This window comes from Balaenoptera acutorostrata, chromosome 4, assembly GCF_949987535.1.
Source record: "Balaenoptera acutorostrata chromosome 4, mBalAcu1.1, whole genome shotgun sequence".
Classification (NCBI taxonomy): domain Eukaryota; kingdom Metazoa; phylum Chordata; class Mammalia; order Artiodactyla; family Balaenopteridae; genus Balaenoptera; species Balaenoptera acutorostrata.
The window spans coordinates 84971429-84997009 of NC_080067.1; the positions used below are offsets into that span (position 1 = coordinate 84971429).

Sequence of the window (25581 nt, forward strand, 5' to 3'; positions counted from 1 at the left end):
GTGAAGTTGTTATGATTAGAGAATTTAAACTCTGGAGGCCGAAAGGTTAATGAAATCTCCTAGGACGGTCTCCTAGGACGGTGCCCCGGGCAGGAGAGGAAGAAGCAGCGCCAGGCTGCTCTCACCCTTAAAATACAAAGTTTGAATATAAATAGCTACAGGTCACACAAATATTAGTTTGAGGTGTTCAGAATTTGAATTGAACTTAATACATTAGAAATAAGCAAAATGATCACATTTGCTGAAACACACCAGGCAAAATTATGATAAAGCTGTTTGGAACATATCCAGATGAGTTAGATTTATAATACCATTGTAGCGTGGATCAAAAACAGTGGACTGAAAAAGAAATTCAAGAAATTTCACAATTTAATATTAATTGTTTTATTAAAAAGCTTTTTGGATATGTTTTTAGATATGTTTAAAGCTCAGGGGCTTCCCTGGTGGCGCAGTGGTTGAGAATCTGCCTGCCAATGCAGGGGACACGGGTTCAAGCCCTGGTCTGGGAGGATCCCACATGCCGCGGAGCAACTGGGCCCGTGAGCCACAACTACTGAGCCTGAGCGTCTGGAGCCTGTGCTCCGCAGCGGGAGAGGCCGCGATAGTGAGAGGCCTGCGCACCGCGATGAAGAGTGGCCCCCACTCGCCACAACTGGAGAAAGCCCTCACACAGAAATGGAGACCCAACACAGCCAAAAATAAAAAAATAATAATAATAAATTTTAAAAAAATTTAAAAAAAAAAAAGCTCAGTGATACCATTTATATCGACTTATGTAGCATTTTAGAAAGCATGGCCCTGTGACATTTTAGGAAAGTTTTCTGATAGTAACAGCAAGCTAAGAAGTACCGTCAGCCCCATTCACAGGCTATGTTTCCAAACTCTGTCCTTAGCATCATTAAGAAGAAACAACAGGATACCAGTGTCTCTATAACTCCAAGTATAATGAAAGACCAAGTTCAGAAACTGATATTTGATAAAGATTTTTAAAACATCGTACTGGTAGATGTCATTTATGCATCTGAATTCATTAAAGACTTTGAAATGATAATCCAGGTTTATACAGGTTCTGCAGATATAGATGGATATTTATCTCTATGTACTGAAACCTTACTTGAGAAGAGAGAAATCAAGAAAACTCTTGCCTTATATTGCCAATCAGTAAATGAAGAAAAAAAGATAAAGAGGTAGCTATAAAATCCTTTTTTTAAAAAAATGCCACCTTGTTTCTGACTGTCAGTAACCCAGTCTGGGCTTTTTGTCTCTTCATAAATGAAACACAAGTAATCTAGATGGGCCTGGCTGTTTATAAGTAGATAATATTTAAATCTTCTTCCCTTGTAGAAATTATGTTTGTGGTTATTAAAATATTCAGCATATGCAGTCTTCATCTTTTAGTTCAATAGAAAAATATAAATGATATAAGTGGTTGAATTCCTATCAAAGTAGCAAAGACATTCTCCAGACTTACATAATTCACCTGCTGAATTGGAGATGATTCACCTTTCAGTGACTTCACAGGTGTTAACTTGGCCAAACACAATAGGTAAATCATCTTCTATTCATTTTTTTTCTGAGACAAGTTTTCAGTATCATTGTTTAGGAAAAATATCAAAACATACATATATAAGTCCATAACATGTCCATTTGAAAATTAACTTGCATCAACTTCTGAGATGTGAAGACTATGTAATGTATATTTTGTTTTTTTAAAAAACTAAATTGAGTTCCTCCTAACTAAATCAGGAGGGGGAGGAATTCTAAATCAGGATTCATGCAGTACTGAATTACACAAAGGAGACCTGATTGTACAGTGGTGTTCAAATAAAATGGTCCAGAGAGGAGTTGAGAAAGAAACCTACCCATCAGTGATCTAGGCAACACAGACGTGTGGCTGTGAAACCTGGGCATTTGCTTGGTGAGAACCTCATGATCACATATTCATGGCTGATGCCTAGGAGCTTGTGAGAGGCCATGGGGAAGAACAGCCTCAGTGCTTAGTCCTTCAGGATCCCACCCAGTGGTTTTACCCAAGCTTCTGACTGCACTGAGTGGCCAGTCCCGGTGAGCAGTGCCCTCTTTTCTAAATCAGTGTCAGCACTGGTCTCTCTAATGTATACTTTTCTTAACAAATGCTTTGCGAAGCTGCTGATAATCATTGTTATTTTGGTAGTCAATATTCAGCACATATTCCCCCTTCTTATGGGAAGAGGCAAAGAAACTAGGAAGGATTACTCTAAGCCCACACTTTGAAGACATGATGACTGAGGAAGCAAGCCTGGGGGAAGAAGTGGGTAGGTAGGATAGGGCGAAATCTTAAATGGGGATACAGGAGACTTAAGGTAAACAACAGAAAATTGTTCTTTATACATATAGCTCTCTTGCTAAGTGATGAAGGTGGTATTTTAAGAAAATAAATGTGAAGGTAATGCGCAAGATGTATTAGGACAGGGAAAAACTGGTGTTACAGAGAGCTGAAGCTTACACCAAAAAATCTAAAGATTAACATTTTTGCATCGCCTTAGAGTATTCAAAGAGTTTTAGCACACACCTCATTTGATCTTCACAGTACCCTGTGGGTGGATACAAAAGAAGATATTATCTTCATTTCACAAATGAGGAGGCAGGAACCTAGACTAGTTAAATGAGGCGATGAAAGTCACACAGCTGTGATTGGCTGAGCCAGGATTCCCATCTCATACCCGACTCCAGTTCCATTTCTCCTAACATGACTGTATCCTGGATAAATGTGGTAAGAGGAATGGAGAGTGAGGGATAGCTCAGAGAGATTTTGAAATAACAAGTGAAAGAAATTGGCAATTGATTGGGTAGAGGAGATAAAGAAAGAGGTGGAGAAGGAAAAGGAAGAGGGAAAAGATGATTCCCAGGTTTCTAAAGCCTGGAAGATGAGGTTAACAGTATCATCAGCTATGTTGGCAACATGCTTACTGCATGCTGGGCCCTGTGCCACACACTTGGCTACATTGCCTCTTTGAATCCTCACAACTCTTTGGTTTGGGGAGGAGGGAAGCGTGTATTATTATTATCCCCATTTTACAAGGCGAATACATGAAAGTTGTTCTCACTTTTAGAGGAAGAGAAGAAAATCAAGATTTTTGCTCCAAGACTAGGTAAGGCTCAACTGGACTCATTGGCCTACGGTGACCGTACTTGGGGCCTAAGTCACAGGCAGAGGTTTTGTGTTCTTGTATGTGTGGATGTAATTATGTTGCCGGTTATGAAGTAATCAAGCTGGGCCGATGGTGGTTGTGATGGTTCTAAGTCCAGCACTGCCAAACTGTTTGTTTAATGCCTCCTAGGTACGTTGCCTGTCTTTAAAGTAGGCTGTACTAAGTAGCTGGTTTTGCCTTCGCTCTGGCCTTTAAGGTGGTCAGCCAGGTAATCCAGGTACATAGATAAGAATGCTTTCCCCCTTTGTTACTATTTAAAAATAAACATATAGGGAACTTCCCTGGTGGCGCAGTGGTTAAGATTCAGCCTGCCCGTGCAGGGGACACGGGTTCGAGCCCTGGTCCAGGAAGATCCCACGTCTTCCCTTAGATCCCGTGGAACAACTAAGCTCGTGCGCCACAACTACTGAGCCTGCGCTCTAGAGCCCATGAGCCACAACTACTGAGCTCGTGTGCCACAACTACTGAAGCCCACACGCCTAGAGCCCGTGCTCCGCAACAAGAGAAGCCACCGCGATGAGAAGCCCACACACCGCAATGAAGAGTAGCCCCCACTCGCCGCAACTAGAGAAAGCTCGCGCGTAGCAACAAAGACCCAATGCAGCCATAATTAATAAATTAATTAATTAATTAATAAAAGAAAATTTACGTGAGTTTAAGAAAAAAATAAACATATAAGTATAATTACCAAATGACTAGTTGTATAAATATTGCATTTATGCAGAATACACTAGACTAAAACTCTTAAGTACAGTTACATCTTAACTGTTACTAGTTATTTTTATTTCTTAATTGTTATCAATCACAGTCCAATGTAAACCTGCTTTTCCCCTTAGGTTAGCCAATTCACACATTTCTACCTTGTCCCAAGCCTCCACTGGTGCCCAGGATTTGTGTCAGACCGTGATTGTCCACATTTCCCTATAATCTTCAAAGTGCTCTATAACCTCATTTAAAAATCACTCAAGAAACAACCCTTCCCAAATTTCCTGCTTTCAATCCCTGCTTTCTCTTCCTCTCTTGGTCAAACAGAGAGAGGAAAACAATTTACATGTCAAATAAAGTAAATAGTGGATGAAAAATTCCCCAAACTTTTGTCAAAAAGTAGTTTACCTTACAGCTCATTTTATTTTATTTTTTAATTTTATTTTTTTATTGAAGTATAGTTGATTTACAATGTTGTGTTAGTTTCAGGTATACAGCAAAGTGATTCAGTTATACATACATGTATATATTAATATATGTATTATGTATATTCTTTTTCAGATTCTTTTCCCTTATAGGTTATCACAAAATATTGAGTATAGATCTCTATGCTATACAGTAGGTCCTTGTTGGTTATCTGTTTTATATATAGTAGCGTGTATATGCTAATCCCAAACTCCTAATTCATCCCTCCCCACCTTTCCCTTTTGGTAACCATAAGTTGGTTTTCTATGTCTGTGGGTCTATTTCTGTTTTGTGTATAAGTTTGTTTGCATCATTTTTAATTGGATTCCACATATAAGTGATATCATATGATATTTGTCTTTCCCTGCCTGGTTTACTTCACTTAGTATGATAATCTAGGTCCAGCCATGTTGCTGCAAATGGCATTATTTCATTCTTTTTTATGGCTGACTAACATTCCATCATATATACATACCACATCTTCTTTATCCATTCACCTGCCAATGGAAATTTAGGTTGCTTCCATGTCCTGGCTATTGTAAGTAGTGCTGCAGTGAGCACTGGGGTGCATGTGTCTTTTCAAATTATGGTTTTCTCCAGATATATGCCCAGGAGTGGGATTGCAGGATCATATGGTAGCTCTATTTTTAGTTTTTTAAGGAACCTCCATACTGTTCTCCATAGTGGCTGTATCAATTTACATTCTCACCAACTGTAGGAGGGTTCCTTTTTCTCCATACCCTCTCCAGCATTTATTATTTGTAGACTTTTTGATGATAGCCGTTCTGACTGGTGTGAGGTGATACCTCATTATAGTTTTGATTTGCATTTCTCTAATAATTAGCGATGTTGAGCATCTTTTCATGTGCCTTTTGGCCATCTGTATGTCTTCTCTGGAGAAATGTCTATTTAGATCTTCTGCCCATTTTTTGATTGGGTTGTTTGTTTTTTTTGTTGTTGTTGTTGTTATTGAGCTGTATGAGGTATTTGTATAGTTTGGGGATTAATCCCTTGTTGGTCACATCATTTGCAAATATTTCCTCCCATTCTGTAGGTTGTCTTTTTTGTTTTGTTTATGGTTTCCTGTGTTGTGAAAAACCATTTAAGTTTAATTAGATCCCATTTGTTTATTTTTCTTTTTATTTCCATTACTCTAGGAGACGGATGCAAAAAGATATTGCTGTGATTTAAGTCAAAGAGTGTTCTATGTTTTCCTTGAGGAGTTTTATGGTATTCAGTTTTACATTTAGGTCTTTAATCCAATTTGAGTTTATTTTTGTGTATGGTGTTAGAGAATGTTCTAATTTCATTCATTTTCAAGTAGCTGTCCAGTTTTCCTAGCATCACCCATTGAAGAGACTGTCTTTACTCCATTGTATATTCTTGCCTCCTCTGTCATGTCATTAATTGACCATATGTGTGTGGGTTTATTTCTGGGCTTTCTCTCCTGTCTCATTGATCTATATTTCTGTTTTTGTGCCAGTATCATACTGTCTTGAGGACCATAGCTTTGTAGTATGGTCTAAAGTCAGGGAGCCTGATTCCTGCAGCTCCATTTTTCTTTCTTGAGATTGCTTTGGCTATTCAGGGTCTTTTGTGTTTCCATACAAATTAAAAAAAATTTTTTCTAGTTCTGTGAAAAATGCCATTGGTAATTTGATAGGGATTGCATTAAATCTGTAGATTGCCTTGGGTAGTATAGTCATTTTGACAGTATTGATTCTGCCAGTCCAAGAACATGGTATATCTTTCTATCTGTTTGTGTCATCTTTGATTTCTTTCATCAGTGTCTTATAGTTTTTGGAGTACATGTCTTTTGCCTCCTTAGGTAGGTTTACTCCTAGATATTTTACTCTTTTTGATGCAATGGTAAATGGGATTGTTTCCTTAATTTTTCTTTCTTATCTTTCATTGTTAGTGTATAGAAATGTAATAGATTTCTGTGTATTAATTCTGTATCCTGCAACTTTACCAAAATCATTGATGAACTCTAGTAGTTTTCTGATAGTATCTTTAGGATTTTCTAGGTAGAGTAACATGTCATCTGCAAGCAGTGACAGTTTTATTTCTTCTTTTCCAACTTGGATTCCTTTTATTTCTTTTTCTTCTCTGATTGCTGTGGCTAGGACTTCCAAAAGTATGTTGAATAAAAGTGGTGAGAGTGGCCATCCTTGTCTGATCTTAGAGGAAATGCTTTCAGCTTTTCACCCTTGAGTATGATGTTAGCTGTGGGTTTGTCATATATGGCCTTTATTATGTTGAAGTAGGTTCCCTCTATGCCCACTTTCCGGAGAGTTTTTATCATAAATGGCTGTTGAATTTTATCAAAAGCTTTTTCTGCATCTATTAAGATGATCGTATTATGGTTTTGATTCTCCAGTTTGTTGGTGTGGTGTATCACACTGATGGATTTGTGGATATTGAAAAATCCTTGCATCCCTGGGATAAATCCCACTTGATCATGGTGTATGATCCTTTTAAAGTATTGATGGATTCAATTTGCTAGTGTTTTGTTGAGGATTTTTGCATCTATGTTTATTAGTGATATTGGCCTGTAATTTTCTTTTTTTGTGGTATATTTGTCTGGTTTTTTCAAATAGTAGTTTACCTTATAGCTCATTTTTAAAGGCTCCAAACTGTATCTCTTTAGGTATCTACCTGCTAGTTATTTATTCACTAGGCTGCATAGAGCAGTCTCTTAGCAACCATAAACTTCATGGAAAAATCCTAACTCTTCTCTGATACCACCTGTTTTTAGGAGGTGACCTTCTTTTAAAAGACTTGGAGTTATACAAGCAAGAAATACCAGAATTTAGTTCTTTGTGAAAATAAATTTAAATAAGTCATATTTATTTAATTTTTAAAAAATTTTATTTAAATTTTTCACAGATTTGTAAAGTGGTTTCTTCCCTATGGCCTTTTACTCTGAGGCTGCATTGAAGATTATTCTGGTCCACTCCCAGGGCAAATGTCATGACTGTAGGTGTCTTTCTTCCTGGTTTCCTATAGGATTGTGAAGATGTCTAGTCCCAATCTGAACATTGTGACCTTATTGGGCAGTTGTATGACTTACAGTAGCGCTTACCTCTTTGGGATTCACCATCAAGGTGCTTTAGCAGGAAGCTCAATGGAAACTCTCATTCAGGTAGGTGAAGTCTTCAATTTTGTCTTGAATATGATGCGGGTGGTGGTTACATTTATCCTTGCTGTGGGCACTTTCAGAGGCAATCCCTGGAACGCTGAGTCAGTGAGGTCCACTTTCTGCCCCAGGTCCTCTGTGGACTAAGGCTTTACAGATCAGAATGTGTGGAGAACCACAAAGGTTTCTCTCATGCCTCTTGCTTCTGTCCCTTTCCACCTGTAGGTAAGACTGTCCATGTTGTGCATTGGGACCTCCCTTGTGTTTGGCCCCATTCTGGGAAAGAGCTGGCGACTCTACAAGGTGTTTACCCAGAGGGTTCCAGACAAGAGAGTGGTGAGTAGGCAACAAGTACACAGTGCTTGATCACAGACAGCAGCTCTACTATTGATTGAAAGCTAGAGAAACTTGTGCCAGATTACTGGGTCTGGCCCTTTTATGATGATCTGAAGTTCCTGCTCCTTACTTCAAACCTTGGAGTCACATGGCCTGTGTCAGTGCTATTGGGATATAGGCCTTTAAACAAAGGTTTTGCTTCATATGCACGCCAGGCCCTGGTACTGCTCCGGGGGATGTGTGAGCTGGTCCATACCTGGCACCAGTTTGGGGGAGAGCAAGATGTCCAGAGAGGCTGTTGCTTGGCACAGGTGTGAGCTGAAAGTGGACAGAGGGAGAGTGATTACAGAGAAGCTATAGCAGATAAGCAGTTATTTCCCTCTTTGGAGCCCAATTCTTTTCCATTTAAGAAGGCCATTCTCTGCACTAAGAAGGATGAGCCTGGAGCAGTGAGCAAGGAAGAGCATACCCATTTCAGCAGACAGAATCAACCCTAGAAGCTATGTGGCAGCCAGACCACCTACATGTGCCTGACATCAGGTGTCATCCTAACCACATTCCCCCATTTTATCAGGTTTCCTGATAGAGCTGCCCACACCTCAAAGCCTGATCATCAAACCCTTTGTCTATGTAGGCCCTGCCCAGACACAACATATTACTCAGTTGGAGTTTACTTCTCTGGACTGACGAGACTTTTTTTTTTTTTAGCAAACATTATTAAATTGTGGTGAATATTTATCAAAAGCTCCACTGTGAGTAACTAAACATATGACAAAGTTTGCCTAAAGGACAGTAAGTTCATTCTTCCCTCTAGAACACTAATTCCTTTTTTTAAAAATAGCTTTATTGAGGTATAATTGACATCCAATGAACTGCACATATTTACTGTTTGATATGTTTTGACATATGTATACACTGTGAAATGTGGGATATAATCTACAAGTTTCCTCATGCACCCTTGTCATCTCCTTCTCCTGTCCAATTCTTACATCCCCTGTCCCTGTCCCCAGGCAACCATTGACCTGCTTTCTGTTACTATAGATTAGTTTGCATTTTCCAGAATTTTATATAAATGGAATTATATAGTATGTATTTTTTATCTTTCTTTTACTTGGCATAATTATTTTGAGATTCATCCATGTTGTTACTTGCATCAATGGTTCTTTTCTTATTATTGCTAAGTAATTTTCCAATGTGTAGATGTAACTACAGTTGGTTTATACATTCACCTATTAATGGATGTTTGGGTTTGTTTCCAGTTTGGGGCTATTAAAAATAAAACTGCTGTGAATGTTTGTGTACGAGTCTTTGTGTAGACATATGCTTTCATTTCTCTTGGTTAAAAACCTAAGCGTAGAATGATTGGATCATATAGTAGGTATATGTTTAAATTCTAAAGAAATTGCATGACTGTTTTCCAAAGTGGTTGTACCATTTTACATTCCCACCAACAGTGTTTGAGTCCCTTTCCTCCACATCCTTCCCAACATTAGACTTGGTTGGTCATTTTCACGTTGGTCATTCTAATAGGTGTGTATGGTAGATTCTCATTGTGTTTTAATTTGCATTTCCCTGATGCAGTGTTGAGCATCTTTTTATATGCTTATTTGCCATCCATATAACTTCTTTGGTGAAGTATCTGCTCAAATCTCTCACCTATTTTTTAATTTAGTTGTTTGTTTTCTTATTATTGCATTTTGAGGGTTCTTTTTATATTCCAGATACAGTCCTTTATCAAATAAAGATTTTCTTCCAGTTTGTGACTTTTCATTCACTTAAGAATGTCTTTCAAAAAGAAGATGTTTCTAATTCTGATGAAGTCCAATTTACTACTTTGTTCTTTAATGGATCATGTTTTTGGTATCAGATCTAAGAAACTTTTGCCTAACCCAAGGCCCCAAAAGTTTTTCTCCTTTGTTTACTTCTAGATGTTTTAAGAGTTTTTGTTTTTACATTTAGGTCTATGATTTATTTTGAGTTAATTTTGAAATATGATGTGATCTGTGGATTGAAGTTCATTTTTTATATATGGATATCCAATTGTTCTGGCACCATTTGTTGAAAAGAGTGTCCTTTCTTCACTGAATTACCTTTGCACCTTTGTTGAATCTGTTTCATTGATGTCATTGTTTATTTTGACACCAATACCATATTACTGTAGCTTTATGTTAAATCTTTTTTTTTTTTTAATTTATTTTTGGCTGTGTTGGGTCTTCATTGCTGTGCACGGGCTTTCTGTAGTTGTGGCAAGCGGGGTATCTCTTCATTGTGGTGCGTGGGCTTCTCATTGCAGTGGGTTCTCTTGTTGCAGAGCACAGGATCTAGGTGCATGGGCTTCAGTAGTTGTGGCACGTGGGCTCAGTAGTTGTGGCGCACGGGCTTAGTTGCTCTGTGGCATGTGGGATCTTCCTAGACCAGGGCTCAAACCCGTGTCCCCTGCATTGGCAGGCGGATTCTTAACCACTGTGCCACCAGGGAAGTCCTATGTTAAATCTTGAGTCAAAGAGTATTAGTTTTTCTCTTTCAGTGTTGTTTTGGCTAATCTAGGTCCTTTGAATTTCCATATGAATTTTTTAATCAGTTTACCAATTTCTGCGAATTTTTTGCTGAGATTTTGATTGAGGTTGTGTTGAATCTGTAGATCAAATTGTGGAGAACTGATTTCTTAACAACGTTGTGTCTTTTAACCCATGAACACAGTATAATTCTTCATATATTTAGGTCTTTTCTAATTTCTCTCAGCAATTTTTTTGTAGTTTTCAGTGGAGGTTTTTCATATCTTTTATCAGATTTATTCCTAAGTATTTTATTTTTTATGCTATTATACATGTTACTGTTTTTTATTTCACTTTCCAATTTTTTGTTGCTAATATATAGAAATACAATTGATTTTTGTAAGCTGATCTTACATGCTGCAATCTTGCAAAACTACTTATTAGTTCTAGTAGCTTTTGTGCAGATTCCATCAGATTTTCTATATAGATTCATATCTTCTGTAAAAGAAATTTTCTTTTCAATCTTGTATGATGGCACTGGCTAGAAACACCAGTACAGTGTTCAATAGAAGTGCTGAGAGCAGACATCCTTGAGTTGTTCTTGATCATATGGGGAAAACATCCTATCTTAGTCAAAACTAAGAATGATGTTAGCTGTAGTTTTATCATAGATGCCCTTTATCTAATTGGGGAAGTTCCCTTCTATTCCTATTTTACTGAGTTTCTATAAAGAATTAATGTTGGGTTTTGTCAAATGTGTTTTCTGTATCTGTTAATCGTATGATTTTTCATTTCTAGCTTGCTCATATGGTGAATTACATTAAATGATTTTAGGATCTCAAACCAACCTTGCATTCCTGAAACAAACTCCACTTGGTCATTATGTATTACCCTCTTACATTGTTGGATTCATTTTCATAAAATTTTGTTTATAATGTTTGTGTTCATGTTCTTAAGGTATGTTGCTCTGCAGCTTTCTTTTCTTATAAAATCTTTTTCTGGTTTTCTAACAGGGTAATGGCAGCCTTGTAGAATGAATTGGGAAGTATTCCCTCCAATTCAATTTCTGGAAGAGTTTGTGTATAATTATATAATTGGCATTTACTTAGGGCATAAGTATTTCATTTACAATAGTGTGCTTCCAGTTCCCCACTCTCCAATCTTTGTGTTGTTTTTACTTTTACATATGTTACAAGCCCCACACAATTGTTATTAATTTTTGTTTAAACAATCAGTTATGTTTTAAAGATATTTAAATAGTAAATGTCAATCATGTATTTTTCTATGAAGTTAACATTTCCAGAGCTCTTAATTTTCTCGTATAGATCCCTATATTCATCTGGTATTATTTTCCTTTTACTTCAAGGATATCTAACATTCTCATGCAAGTGTGCTAATGCTGAATTCTTTTGGCTTTTGTTCATCTGAAAAAGTCCTTATTTCACCTTTATTTTTGAAAGATATTTTTTCTGGATATAAGATTCTAGGTTGATATTTTATTTTCTTTAGTTGAAGATTTCCCTCTACTGTTTTCTCACTTGTCCTTATATCTCATGAGAAATCTGATGTCTTCCTTATCTTTGTTCCTCTATACATGCTGTGTCATTTTTTGCTGGTTGATTTGAAGATTTTCTCCTTATCACTGGTTTGGAGCATTTTGGTTCAGCAACTGATTTGTTTTTATCTTACAAACACCATGAATCATGTAACTAGTTGTGCTTCCTTCTTTTCATTGGTTATCAAAAATGCAGACCCATGTTTCTGCCCCAATTCTTGAATGGTATGTGCTCTCCTCACCTGAGCATTCATCATAATTCTCCTTATTGTCTCTTTCCTTAATATTTTTCATCCTGTTGCTGCATACATTTTTTAAATTTTATTTTTGTAACCACAAAAATAACACATTCTCTTTGTATTAAGTCAAATGCTTCACATATGTTTAAAGAAAATGCTAGTAATCTCTCCTCCACCACCATCATCTCTCAATCTGACCCTCCAGGTTAATGGTTGTTAATAGTTTTATGTAAAAATTTCCACGTCTCTCTATGTGCTATATAAACATATAGAAATAATAGTGTATTTATTTTATAATATCCCTTGAATCCTTTGTGGGAAAAGGCAGGATATGGAAAGGACAAACAAATGAAAATGTTGAATGGTGCTCATGATGATATGGACATAGAAATCACTGCCTGTGTTTAGTGTCTGTTTCATCTTTGATGGCTGGATTTGAAGCCCCTTTGGAAGGTTAACCCTGGAGCCTTTATCTCAGAGCACATAGGACACTCTAGCCCCTGTGTTGTATAGCCAGAGAGCAAAGGAAAGTTATGACCTTGACTCTTTTGCAGATAATCAAAGACCTGCAGCTACTGGGGTTGGTGGCAGCCCTGGTGATAGCAGATGTGATCCTGCTCGTGACGTGGGTGCTGACTGATCCCATCCAGTGCCTCCAGATTCTCAGTGTCAGTATGACGGTGAGGGGCCCAATCCCTGGAGAATCTAGTTCCTGAACCGGAGGGACTGGCTTCTGTGGGTACACGGGGATCATTCTCCCAGTAGCATTCACTGTGTGGACATCCTCCCAACGAGAAGATAAATGACCCAAAGAGGATGGCGAGTCAGGAGCTGTGGGCACCATGAACACCTGCCCCTTGTCTGCAGGGTCTGCTCCGCTCCCACTGCTCCTCCCGCCCCAAGTGTTTTCCAGCAGCAACCGCTGAGATGTCAGCAAACAGAGATCTGCCTGGCAGTTATCTCTGCTTCCACCTTATCAATAATGAGAGTTTTCAGCTACAGAGAGCTTCTTTACCCTAACTGTTGAAAGGTAAAGGTAGTATTTTGAGGTGTTCTTTGGAGTCAGTCAACCCCAATTCAAATCCCAGCTCTACCACTTACCAGCCTTGGGAAAGTTATTTAACCTATCTAAGTCTCTATTTCCTCATAGGTAAAATGGAGATAATAATAGTACCTATTTCATAGGGCTGTGGTGAAGATTAAGGGAAACAATGCAGGTAAAGGACTCAACTGTGCCCAGTATATAGTGTTCAATTAATAGGAAGCATTATATCTCCAGCCTGACAAAGGAGCTGAGGAATACAGCGGAATCTTGACAGTGCAGATTCAATATTGAAGGTTTCAACTGTTAACAAATAGCAGAAAGAGGATGTGAAATAATTTGTAATTTTGCTGATGCACTAATTTGAATCACTGTGGTAGCAAAGCACATAACAGGGGTAAGCCCTGCTGGCACCAAGAATCCACATGTCAGCCCAACTTTGTCGTTTTTTCCTCCAACTCATGGTTACTCTCATTTAGATTCTAATGGAGTCACCTAAATGTTACAGTTTTTACATATTAAGGGAGAAATTATATGCTATAGAGGATTTCACAATCTAGAATGTTTACAAAGATCTGCTGTGTATGTGTGTTCCTGGTAACTGTGGGTGCCCTCAGTCCTGACTCTGTGTCCCTTCTAGGTGACAGGGAGAGACGTGTCCTGCTCTCTGACTAGCACACACTTCTGTGCTTCCCGGTACTCTGATGTCTGGATTGCTCTCGTTTGGGGATGCAAGGTTGGTAACTTCATCTCCTGGGGATACTATCTCTCTGTTACCAACAAAATGGATATAAAGAGGAATTATAGGAATTAATGAGGTGATTTCTGCAAAGAGTATTGAAATCAGAAGAGACCTCTATCGATGCATACATCTCAAAGCCGTGACCCTTATTATTTCTGTGCTCTTTATTTGTTTTGAGGGTCACGTTTCCAAATCTTTGGACTGCCTCATTGAGTCCTCCCCCAAATCATGTGGAATTCACCCACTGTTTCTCCCACTTCTTGGTCTGGTTTTTTCATTGATTTGGCAATACCAGTTTTCTCCCCAGCTACCTTCAAGGGGAATTATAAGGAGACATTCTAGCCAGCTTAACCTATTCTCTTAAGTGCCCTTATTACTCCTCTTGGGTCTTTCTTCAAGATTTGTGTCAAGGTAACCTGCTGCCTTCCACTTGCCTAACTTTCTTGCTCTGATTGGAAGCCTGGCTGGCCCTAAGACAAATGGCAACATCCATAGTGTCCTTTGAGTGGTTCCAGCTGCCTCAAAGTATCTCCCATACTGCCCTGAATCTCCCATCATTCAACTCATTTATCTCTGTTAGATGGCAAAAGGAGGATATTATTTCCAGAGGGTACAGGATACTATACAGGGCACTAAAGGAGAACCAACTATCCTGTTAGCTGGTTTTCAGCTTGGAGGGACAGAGAATCTGGCTTGGGGCAGGGGAGGAGGGGAGCGGCATAGGGCAGGTCTGTTTCAACAAACAGGCGAGCCCTGCATGGCAGGAGGCTGCCTGTTGAGTATTAGGAGAGAGGGGCCTGGTTGATTGATTGCTGGCAGAGGAAAAGGAGGTCTTGTAGAAATAGATGGCCTCTAAAGGTAAACTTCACTCACTTCACCACTAGGAAAGTGTTCAAGTGGTTGCTTCTGAGAAATAGGCCTGAGGATGGGCAGGGCTGGGACAGGGAAATGTTGCTTTTTAACCATGTGCATGTATTACTTTGATAGAAATATTTTTAAGAGAAAATGGTAGGAAGTGAATAGCTTTTTATCTCTAGTTTCTTACTAGTGGTTAAGAAAATGAGTTTCAAAATATGACAGAACAGGGTTTGAATAATGACTCAGCCGCTTCCTAGCTGACTCTGAACCTCATTTGACCTCCCTGAGCTTCGATTCCCTCATACGTGAAATGGGGATGATGATAACATCCTCTCAGAAGGGTTCTGAGTTTTGAAAGGATTAATGCATGTTGAGTTTTCATTCACTCCTGGCCCATAGTAAGAGCTAAATACATGTTAGATGCTTTTATTATTCATCTTCCATTGCCCACCCCTGCCCCCAGACAGTTCTGAAAGCACAGTGCCTTTCCCATTCTTCGAGCCCCTGTAGAAGAGCACGTCCTTCCCGGCACAGAAACTCAGCACTTCCCCCATAGCAACTCCCTCTGCAAGTCAACTTGATTTATTTTCTCCATTGCCTTTTATATAATCCCATTTCCATTTTATTTCACTGCAATATCTTTCTATAGGACAAAGAAAGAAAAAGGGGAAAGAGTGCTGAGCATCAGGAAGGTGACTGAGCCAGGCCCCCATGGGCTCCCTGTTCGACGGGCAGCTCCTGAGGAGGACCCCAAATCTGCGCATTAAGTCCCCGGACCGCCACCCCACGCTTCTCAGCAGTGAGGGCGAATGACACACAAATATCAGATGTGATTCACTCAGACACGAATCATGCATGTATAGATGCTTTATTCATACCTGATTCCCTTTTGGAAAGAATTTTAATGGAGTTAAAGCATTTTAATAGAATCAGATTTGAACATTTCAGAATCATAGAATTAATTTTATTCGCCTTTGATTAAATTACTAATGATCTAACTCTGCCAAATGCCACCTGATGGCCTTAATTATCCAAAAGTCAGGCCCCACTCCCACTGGCCTGCTGACTTGTATGTCCTCTAGTCATTGAAGATCTCAGGGCGGCCACGTTTGGCCCCATTTGGGACACTGAGCATTCGGGGCACCCAGACAACATCTCTGCTGGGCTTACTCCTTCACTGTAGGCACAGCCAGTCCTCCAAACAGTTGTCTTAAGGGCCATCCCTGCAGATGGAGTTGGTCAGATTGTGTGATTTCAGGGTCACTGGCAGGTACCCTGCTGATACCTGACCTTACTTTTATTATTAGTTCTCCCTCTGAATCCCTGTAGTTCCCACCCCACCTCATCCCCTGTGGCAGCTTCATATTGTGTGTCATAAAACATTGATATTTATGTGCTTGCCTTAAATCTCCCAACCAGATTGAGCTTCTTAAAAGCCAGAACCATGACTTCCACTTGGCAACACCGCTTCCTGCCCTACACCTACCCCAGCACAGAGCTTTGCCCTGAATCAAGCGAACATATGTTGAATCTATATATTATGTATTATTGATTAAAGCTTTGATTTCTGTTTAAATGTAGCTCCTTCTAGGAGAGGCTGTGAGCCATTTTCTGTGTAGTGCAAATGAGAAATCTGAGAGCAGGTTTACATTCATGACAAAGAGGAAAGAATAGGGCCCTGGGTTCTGGGGGGCGGGGCAGGGAATGTCACAAAGAGGGTGAAGGGTATAGATGAGGCCTTTGCTGCCTGTGCCTGTCCCACGGTCCTGTCCAGGTCCCGGCCTGCCTTTGTTCTCTTCTTTTTTCACTCTTCGTCTCCCATAAACACCCACTGGCACAGAGCTGCTGCTAGCCTATAGAGATCCTTTGTGTGAGTTAGAAAAAGGCATCCCTTGTGGGCAGATGCAGTCTTGCAGGTGCAGGGCTTGGCAAGCAGATGGTGCCTTTGGGAACATTAGAAAAAAGAGCCCCTTCCTCCGGTGCTTCCCCTGCCGTGGCACATGGCTTGACAAGGGGACCACAGGGCTATTTCAGCTTCTGCATGCCCCTCAGCTCCACGCATTGCAGAAGCACACAGTGGATGCGGAAGCCCTCACCACCAGCAGCGTGGTGCACCCCTTGCCCTCCCAGTGCCCGGCAGCCCTTTCTGTCGGGCTCCTACCTGCGTGTATCATCCCATCCTGTGCCTCATCCTGGCAGAGTCCTCTCTGATGGCTGACTTGCTGACCTCCGATAAACTAATTCTCAGAGGAGAGGAAGATGAAATTTATTACGCATACATGAGGTGTAAGGGGACCACCCTAAGGGTAGTCCCAAGTGCTATCTTAGTAAATCCTCCTCATAGCAACCCTTTAAGGTAGCTATTATTATCCCTATTTTACAGGTGAGGAAATTGGTCCCAACCCTACTGCTCTTTGACCCCAAGCCTGCTATTTCACTTCTCTGAGCCTCCGGTTCTTCTCTTCTTTGTCTCCAGGGCCTGCTGCTGCTCTATGGGGCCTACCTGGCTGGCTTGACTGACCATGTCAGCTCTCCTCCCGTGAATCAGTCTTTAACCATCATGGTTGGGGTCAACCTCGTGGTGCTGGCTGCTGGGCTTCTTTTTGTGGTCACCAGATACTTGCACTCCTGGCCCAACCTGGTCTTTGGACTCACGTCTGGAGGTATCTTTGTTTGCACAACCACAATCAACTGCTTCATCTTCATTCCCCAGGTATGCTCTAGGGAGAACTTGGAGGACCAGTCCACCCCGTCATTCCAGAGACTTTGCTGGGTGTGATAAACTGTTCACTTTGTTTCCTACTGAGACTTTGGGGTGCCACTGATTAGAGAGTCAGAAGGAAGGTGGGGTTCCTAGTGAGCTGGCTTCCTCTGTTCTTCCCGCCTCGCTGTCCTGAAGGAGCCACTCTGCTCCCGGTCGGCAAGGAGCGCTGAGCAGAGTAGCCAAGTAGTGGCACCGCTTCCGCCCGGGTGGCTGCCTCACAGACCTGCTTTTCTACCCACCCTCCAGTCCGCTCCATGCATCCCCGGTCCCCCCTGCATCCTGATAACGTCATTTCTTGTACTAGCCTGGCAGCGAGGAACCTTTCCTTCTTTCCTGTTTGCAATTGCACATTCAGAGAAAAGTGCATTTGGGTCTTTATGAAATTTAAAATGCCTTTTCTTTCTTTTGAATAAAAAGAGGAAAATGTAGAACCTTCCTTTTCTTTTTACAATAAGGAAAAAATAAAAACTAAATTTAAAATGTATTTCTTAACCATCATTCAAAAAGAGTCATGTACCACAATGTTCATTGCAGCACTATCTACAGTAGCCGGGACATGGAAGCAACCTAAGTGTCCATTGACAGATGAATGGATAAAGAAGATGTGGGACATATATACAATGGGATAGTACTCAGCCATAAAAAGAAACGAAATTGAGTTATTTGTAGTGAGGTGGATGGACCTAGAGTCTGTCATACAGAGTGAAGTAAGTCAGAAAGAGAAAAACAAATACCATATGCTAACACATATATATGGAATCTAAAAAAAAAAAAAAAGGTTCTGAAGAACCTAGGGGCAGGACAGGAATAAAGACGCCGACTTAGAGAATGGACTTGAGGATACGGGGAGGGGGAAGGGTAAGCTGAGACGAAGTGAGAGAGTGGCATGGACATATATACACTACCAAATGTAAAATAGATAGCTAGTGGGAAGCAGCTGCATAGCACAGGGAGATCAGCTCCGTGCTTTGTGACCACCTAGAGAGGTGGGATAGGAAGGGTGGGAGGGAGACTCAAGAAGGAGGGGATGTGGGGATATATGTATACATACAGCTGATTCACTTTGTTACAAAGCAGAAACTAACACAACAATGTAAAGCAATTATACTCCAATAAAGATGTTAAAAAAATAAAATAAAATAAAATGTATTTCTTATTATGAGGATTAAGAAAAAATCAAACAAGGGAGGAAGATAGAAGGAGAAATATCCAGACAGCAAACAGAAAGATAGGGAGTCAGAGAGAAAGGTGAAGGAATCCATAAGGTCTGAAAGGAAAGTGATGTTAAATTATTCACGTTATGCCCCAGGGTACCACTGAGCCACATACATCCAAGTTAATGAGCTTGGCATTAAGCACTAGTTTTGTGTCCCTTCTAGTTCTCTTTTTCTTCCTCCGGAGGCTTCCCTCATCCCACGACACCCTCACTACCCTATCCTTATTCCCAGTGCAGTTACCAATTGACCATGTATGACTTCTCCCTGAGGGAGCTAACCGGTAATTAAAGTGTTGCCTGATGGAGGGTGGCAGTGTATTTATAAAAGTGAAGAGTGCACTTTGGAGCACGATAGTATGACACAGGCAGAGGCCCTTTACTCTTTTTCCCTTTCATAAATTCTCATTAAAATACTCAAGAGGATGAACAAATATGGAAAAACCTGTAGCAGCAGCACTAAAAATCAAGGATGGGCATTGCCTCTGAGCCAAAAACTAGAGGAATTTTTGCTGAATCTTAATGTTTTAAGAACTGGATTGAAGGAAGCCTTTGAGAGCTGAGTCTTATTTGTCTGGGATGTAGCAGAAAAGGGCTATGAAATGCCAGGGCTGTTCCTCCCTGGGAGATGGGTAAAAGAGAGTGGAGAAGAGACTTTTGGGAAGCCCACTCCTTAGGCCCTGGGGCCAACACTGTTGATTGGTAACCCATCCACCCATTGCCAAACCCTTTGTTCCTTGATCATTTCTACTATATAGTCTGAAAGAGCCAAACACTTGCTTTGCCGGCCTCCCTTATAGCTAGGTGTAACCCATGTAACACAGTTTTGAACACCAAGGGTTTTCTGGGAGGCTTCTGAGAAAGCTTTTGCTTTCCTAAAAAAAGCTATGGGGGTGGCTGGCATCGCCTCTTCTACTTTCTTCCTACCTTGAATGTTTTTGATGCTTGACGTTATGGCAGCCATCTTGTGATGATGAGGGAAAAGCCAAGAGAATGTATTTACTGTACCAGGAAACTATAGCTCTCCCCACGTAAGACTATGAATTCAGGGGGAAAGGATCTATGAAGAGATTCTGCAGTTCACAATAAAAGGACCACAAATTTCTGAAGATTTAGAGAAGCTACCTTCCTCTGAAGTAAAATAGAAGGTTTTTAGAAGGTATCTGATTAGTCTTATCAATAGGATTCAAAGGTTATTGCCCCTCTTTGACTAAAGCAAACCATCATGAAAAGGACATAATCTTAGATCATGAAATACTGAATAAGGATGAAAAAGATTGTGTTAAATTTAAAACGCCAATAGAAGCATTGAATAGGCAGCTGGACATGGCAAAATACTGAATTAGTGGGTTAATTTAAGAAAACAGAAAACAAGGACACAGGAAAAAAATGAGAGACTAGAAAATATGGAGAGCAGGTCTAGGGATATGATTTAAAGCTAATAGGAGTCTCTGAAAGAGAACAAGATAATTTAGAGCAGAAGTAATCACCAAGGAACTATTAGAAGAAAGCTTTCCTGATCTAACACAAGGCCTCCATCTGAAAAGTGAGTGAATCAGTAAACTCCCTGATGCGGCCCTACTTAGGTTTCCTCTCTCCACACTCGCCTCTGTCCCTCTTGTATCCTAAGCCTCAGACACAAGATTTCCACTTTCCTCCGTGTTTAAATCCTCAGGACCTGGGACCATAGTGATATTTAGGTGCACTTCCATCTTATACACAGACATAAAAATGCAAGATGAAGTTCATCTTGGAATCTGTCTTCCGGGTTTGAACTAAGAACAGGCACTTGGTTTGTGAAGTGGGAGTGGAAATGGAATTATTGGGGCTGGGGTACTGGAACTGGGCAGATGGACTCTTTTGGCCTTTCTCTTTCCTTCTCTCTATCTCAGTCTTCCTAGCTGTCTTGAGCCTCCTTTCTCATACTGTATCTTTTCTATTTTCTCTCTCATGCTTTTCCTCCTCTTGAACTGACCATGATCTGAAACAAAAAAATATATTTTATAGTCAATTGTATTTTAGGTGTAGGAGGTAAATTGTTTTTCAAAATATAAAAGTAACTGAGGTTTTTCAGGTTTTTTGTGTGCCCCTGAATTGATTTTCCCCTCTGACTCTGTGGCCTTTGGTTGAAGAAAGATTCTCCCTGTGAGACCAGAGACTGGTAGGACAGCTGAGCAAATTTGGAGAAGTGTGTGAGGAGAGCCACAAGGAGAGGGAAGGGAGCAGGGAGGCAGGCTTCTTTCTTGCTACTGAGCCTTCAGACTGGACGGTGATGGGAGGGATTTATGAAAGCAAAGGCACAGACACCTCAAGGGCAGGTAGGCAGTGCCAGAAAGCTGGGTGAAATGGACGATGTGACTGAAGAGCTAAGTGGACTAAGTAGCATTCTCCACAGGCCCTCAGGGAATGCCTAAGTGTTTAGGCCAGACGCTGAGGTCATCACCCGTAGTGAGCCAGCCTCTGCTTTTGTGACTTAGATGTGACCCATCCTCCCACACACCCCCTCCCCTCCCTCCACCTCTGAGAGGCAGGTGGGTCCTGAGATAGGACGTTATTTTATCCTCTAAACCCGCAGTGTTTCATCTGCTCCTCCAGGAAGGTACTCACGACTTTCTACTCTGCCTTATAGTCCTCTGTAAATGTCTCAGCACCCTTACCAGACAGATGAGGTTTTTAAAGGAAAGCTTCCTTCATTTGTCCGTGTATCTGTCCATGCAAATATTAACTGTTGGGAACAGGCAGTTAAACACACGGCCTCACTCGAGGTCTAGTTGGGAGCTGACGTGAAAGGATTTATAACACTTGTGTTAAGTGTTTGAGGATGTTACACGATGTCAAGGAAGGGGTACCCCAGCCTGTCTGGGAACTCGGTGACACCGTCTCAGAAAATGAGGTGCTTGGGCCCACCTTGAATGAGGAGTAAGAAATGTTCACAGCGCAGACTGGGGAAGGGCATGGGTGGCATTTCTGACGGGGGAAGCCCTCTGACAGAGGCAGAGAGGTATGAGAGAGAAGAGAAGGTGTTTGGAACACCACGAGTCTTTGCTCTTTTCGAAGCACAAATTGAAACAAGGGGAGAGTGGCTGGAGGTGAGAGAGGCACATGGGGTGAACTTCTGAAGGACCCCGGTGCACCCCATTAAAGACCCGAGATTTAATCCCACTGTTTGGTTTCCTATTGCTGCTGTAACAAATTCCCACAAACAGAGTGCCTTAAAACAATACACATTTAATGTCTTATAGTTCTGGAGGTCAGAGATCTAACATGGGTCTTATTTGGCTGAAATCAAGTTGTTAGTAGGTCTGCCTTGCTTCCGGAGGCTTTGGGGCAGAATCTGTTTCCATGCATTTTCCTGCATTTTCTTCGATCCACGGCTCCTTCTTCCATGTTCAGGGCCAGCAGCACAGCATCTTCAAGTCTCTCTTTCTGACCTCTCTTTCCATTGTCACATCTCCCGTCCTGCCTCCCTCTTATAGGGACTCTTGTGATTACATTGGGCCCACCTCGATGATCCAGAATAATCTCCCCATCTCACAGTTTTAAACTCAACATATGCAGAATTCCTTCTGCCATGTAAGGTAACATATTTACAAGTTCTTGGATTGGGAGGGAAGCGTCTTTGGGGGGCCATTTTCTGCCTGCTACACGCACATACCCAGATACTGAGAAAACAAGACTCCCTGTCCTTCTGAAGGAAGGGCCGTGGGGAGGTCCTGAAATTATGAACTAAGGGTCATTTCTAGCCATATTCCAGAAATCCTGAAGAGTCAAGTCTTAAGGACCAGGACCTTCACAAATGGGGAATTAAGGGGGAGGGGGTTGGAGGGGCAGGGGGCTTTAGTCAAGGGCCACCCTGGCTCCACCCAGCCAGCTTAGGGTGAGACAGACCAAAAGCCTTGGAAGTGCCCTTACACCAATGTTGAGCAGTTCCTCCAGCAGCTCTGCAGGGAGGGCTTGGTCTGGAGGTGCTGTGGGGAGAGAAAGGAAAAGCTGTGCTGCTAGGGAAATGAGGGGGCCCTGAGGAGGCACAGAGATCGTGCAGCACTGCTAGGGCCAGTGCTAGGAGAGCAGCGCTGGCGGTCAGCGCCATCCACCCATGGCCGTACGGTGACCCCGTAGTGCTGGGCTCCAGTAGCTCCTGAGCAGGGTGTTGAGAGGACAGCACCCTGGGGAGGGGGCCTTCAAGAAGGGCATCTGACAGGGCAGGTTCCTGGCCCGACCCAGCACAGGTCACACAGACTCCTGGTACCATGAAGGACTCATGCCGAGTTAACAGAGGACCCAAGAGGACTTGGGCAGAATGTGGTATTGAAATTGAAGGCAGGTTTTAGCATCCTATCTGAGATTTACCAAATTCAGGTTACCTTCCAGAGTCAGAGCTCAGTAAATGTTTGATGAGCGAGCACAGACATCCCAGGATCCCTGTGAGGTTCCCCACAGGTATCTCAGCATCGTTTCTAGAACTAAGGTCCCAGAGTGCCCAGCGTCCATCACTAGGGCTCTTAATCATGAGAATCCCTAAGGGAACAGGAGACGCCTCCAGCACGGTGGCCTCCCCTGGCATCACGTCCCTGGCATTCGCCAGGAGGAGACAGTGTCCCCCAGGCCCAGGAGCGTGCCCCTGTTTGTGAATGTTCTCTGTTCAGTCCCATCCCTGTTAAACTAAACCAGCCCGTGCATCCATGGACTGGTTCTCAAAGCCAGTATCTCCTGAAAAACGTTCCCTCAGACCCTCACCGTTGACAGTCTCTCTTCCTCAGCTGTGTTGAGGACGTGCAGCGTGGCGCAGTGCCCTCGTTACAGCTGTGACTCTGCTGCCCAGTAGCCATGTGGACCTAGACAAATCATCCTCCTTCTGAGTCTTTCCTCATTTGTCAAGGGAAAAAGACAGATCGCAGACCTGATGTTCTATCATTTTTATTGATTTTTATTGACATTTGTGGTTTTCTGTTTCTCTGAGCCTTGATCACTGACTTGGGTTAGAAGTCCTCTAGAAGGAACAAACGTATGGACACCAAGCGGGGAAGGCAGGGGTTGGGGTGGGGGGTGGTGGTGGGGGGATGAATTGGGAGATTGGGATTGACATGTTTACACTAATTTGTATAAAATAGATAACTAATAGGACCCTGCTGTATAAAAAAAATAAATTAAATTTTTTTTAAAAAGTCCTCTAGAAGGAACTGGGTTTTCAATAGCAGTAAGCACACCGTCGCTCAACACATGAGAATAATTAAGAACTGCTGCATACAACTAAAACCAGCTTCATTTGAAACATACAGTGTTTAGATTGCTTAACCCTGTTATAGCTCCTAAACTCTGGCTTGAGAACGTGGCTCTAGAAGTCCACCTCAGCTCTGGTTTTCTTTGACCAGTCCAGCAGTGGGTTTGTAGATGGGTCCAGCCAATTGTTCTGTTTCATCAACCTGTCATCTTCCTCTGGCATTTTTTAAATGATATAACCTTTACATTCTCTAAACCTTCTGTCATTGCTGTCTGAACTTTCCAGAGTAAAGTACATTTTGAGGAGAGAATAGTTTGTGCATTTATCTATGACACTGTCATTCCTTGGTGTTTTTGAGAAAGAGTGAGAGAATGTGTTTATGGGTGTGTAATTAAATAAATAACATGTGTTCTTTTATCCAACAGCTGAAGCAATGGAAGGCATTTGAAGAGGAAAACCAAACAATCAGACGCATGGCCAAATATTTCAGCACTCCTAGCAAAAGCTTGCACACCCAGTATGGTGAGGAACAGAGTTGCCATGTTAGAGGAGAGAAAAACTCCATGGAGAGACTCCTCACAGAAGTAAGCGAGACCCTGCCTGCTGGATTCTCTATAAAGAAGTCCAGTCATGCATTGGTGGGCCCCATATGCCTCATTGCTAACATTCTTTCTCCTCCTCCCATTTCCCCAATTCCTAGCCATTCTGGTCTCCCTTAGCAGCAGGCAAAACCTCAACGTTTCCCCAGTGCCCCTCCCATTGCTGACCCTCACCCACCCACTTCATTCATTCATTGGACAGATGTGTGCCAGGCACTGTGCTAAGTGCTGACAAACAAAACAAACAGAGTCCCTACCTTCATGGAGCTCACAGTGTAGTGGAGCAAATAGATACTGATCAAGTAGCCATATAGTTATAAATGGTGATAAGAATTATGAAGGGAAAAATCAGAGTGGGAAGAAAGAGTGGTGAGGACAAGGGAACCTAATTTAGAGTGGTCGGAAAAGACTCTCCGACCTTGTAAAGGCCCTGAGGAGTAGTGGATGCTAGCTTCTGCTGTATGATACATTCTTTCTTTACATAGAGTAGTGCCCTTGTTTTCAAGATCCTATGCGGCTCCTTACTGTCTTTTCCAGGTGCTAACTAGAAACCTCAATCATCCTACCAACCCAGAAAATTAAGAGGTGTCTAAAGATGGCGAGGAAGGATGAATAGAGCCTCTGAATATCACAGTAGCGCCAAGGCAGGGACAAGGGAGCCCGCAGTCCTCTTTCTTCTGTTCTTCAGCCAGATTTGGCACCTCTCCCAGAACTGGGCAGAGTGATGTGGGCTTGAAGAAAGCACATGGGAAAGCTTGAGGCTGCACTGCCTCAGAGAGGAGGCATGGGGCCCAGAGGAATTAGCCAGTTTTTTCACACTAACTAAATTATATTCCATATTTTTTTTTAGTAGAGAACATACCTGAGTAGGTGCTATATGGGAAATTATGCTTTTTCGTATTGGACTGACACCGGGTACCAATAGTCCCTGTGCGAAAGGATGGTGTGATGGGGACCTAAGAAACATAACCAATGAAGGGATTCAGCTCCCCAGGCACCCTCAGTCCCTCGCACCAT

At 41.7% G+C, this 25581-nt stretch overlaps 1 protein-coding gene across 4 annotated transcripts in view; it reads left to right on the plus strand.

Annotated features, from left to right (window-relative positions):
- Window positions 1–25581, plus strand: part of GPR156 (G protein-coupled receptor 156) — an 89598-nt gene that overhangs the window by 57761 nt on the left and 6256 nt on the right. For 3 of the 4 annotated variants that reach the window (XM_057546098.1, XM_057546099.1, XM_057546101.1), the window contains 6 exons: window positions 7371–7506; window positions 7726–7836; window positions 12680–12805; window positions 13808–13903; window positions 17244–17480; window positions 24391–24549. In XM_057546098.1, the coding sequence (XP_057402081.1) occupies window positions 7371–7506; window positions 7726–7836; window positions 12680–12805; window positions 13808–13903; window positions 17244–17480; window positions 24391–24549 (865 nt within the window). The remainder of the gene's footprint in view (window positions 1–7370; window positions 7507–7725; window positions 7837–12679; window positions 12806–13807; window positions 13904–17243; window positions 17481–24390; window positions 24550–25581) is intronic. The other variant, XM_057546100.1, reaches the window with a different exon arrangement.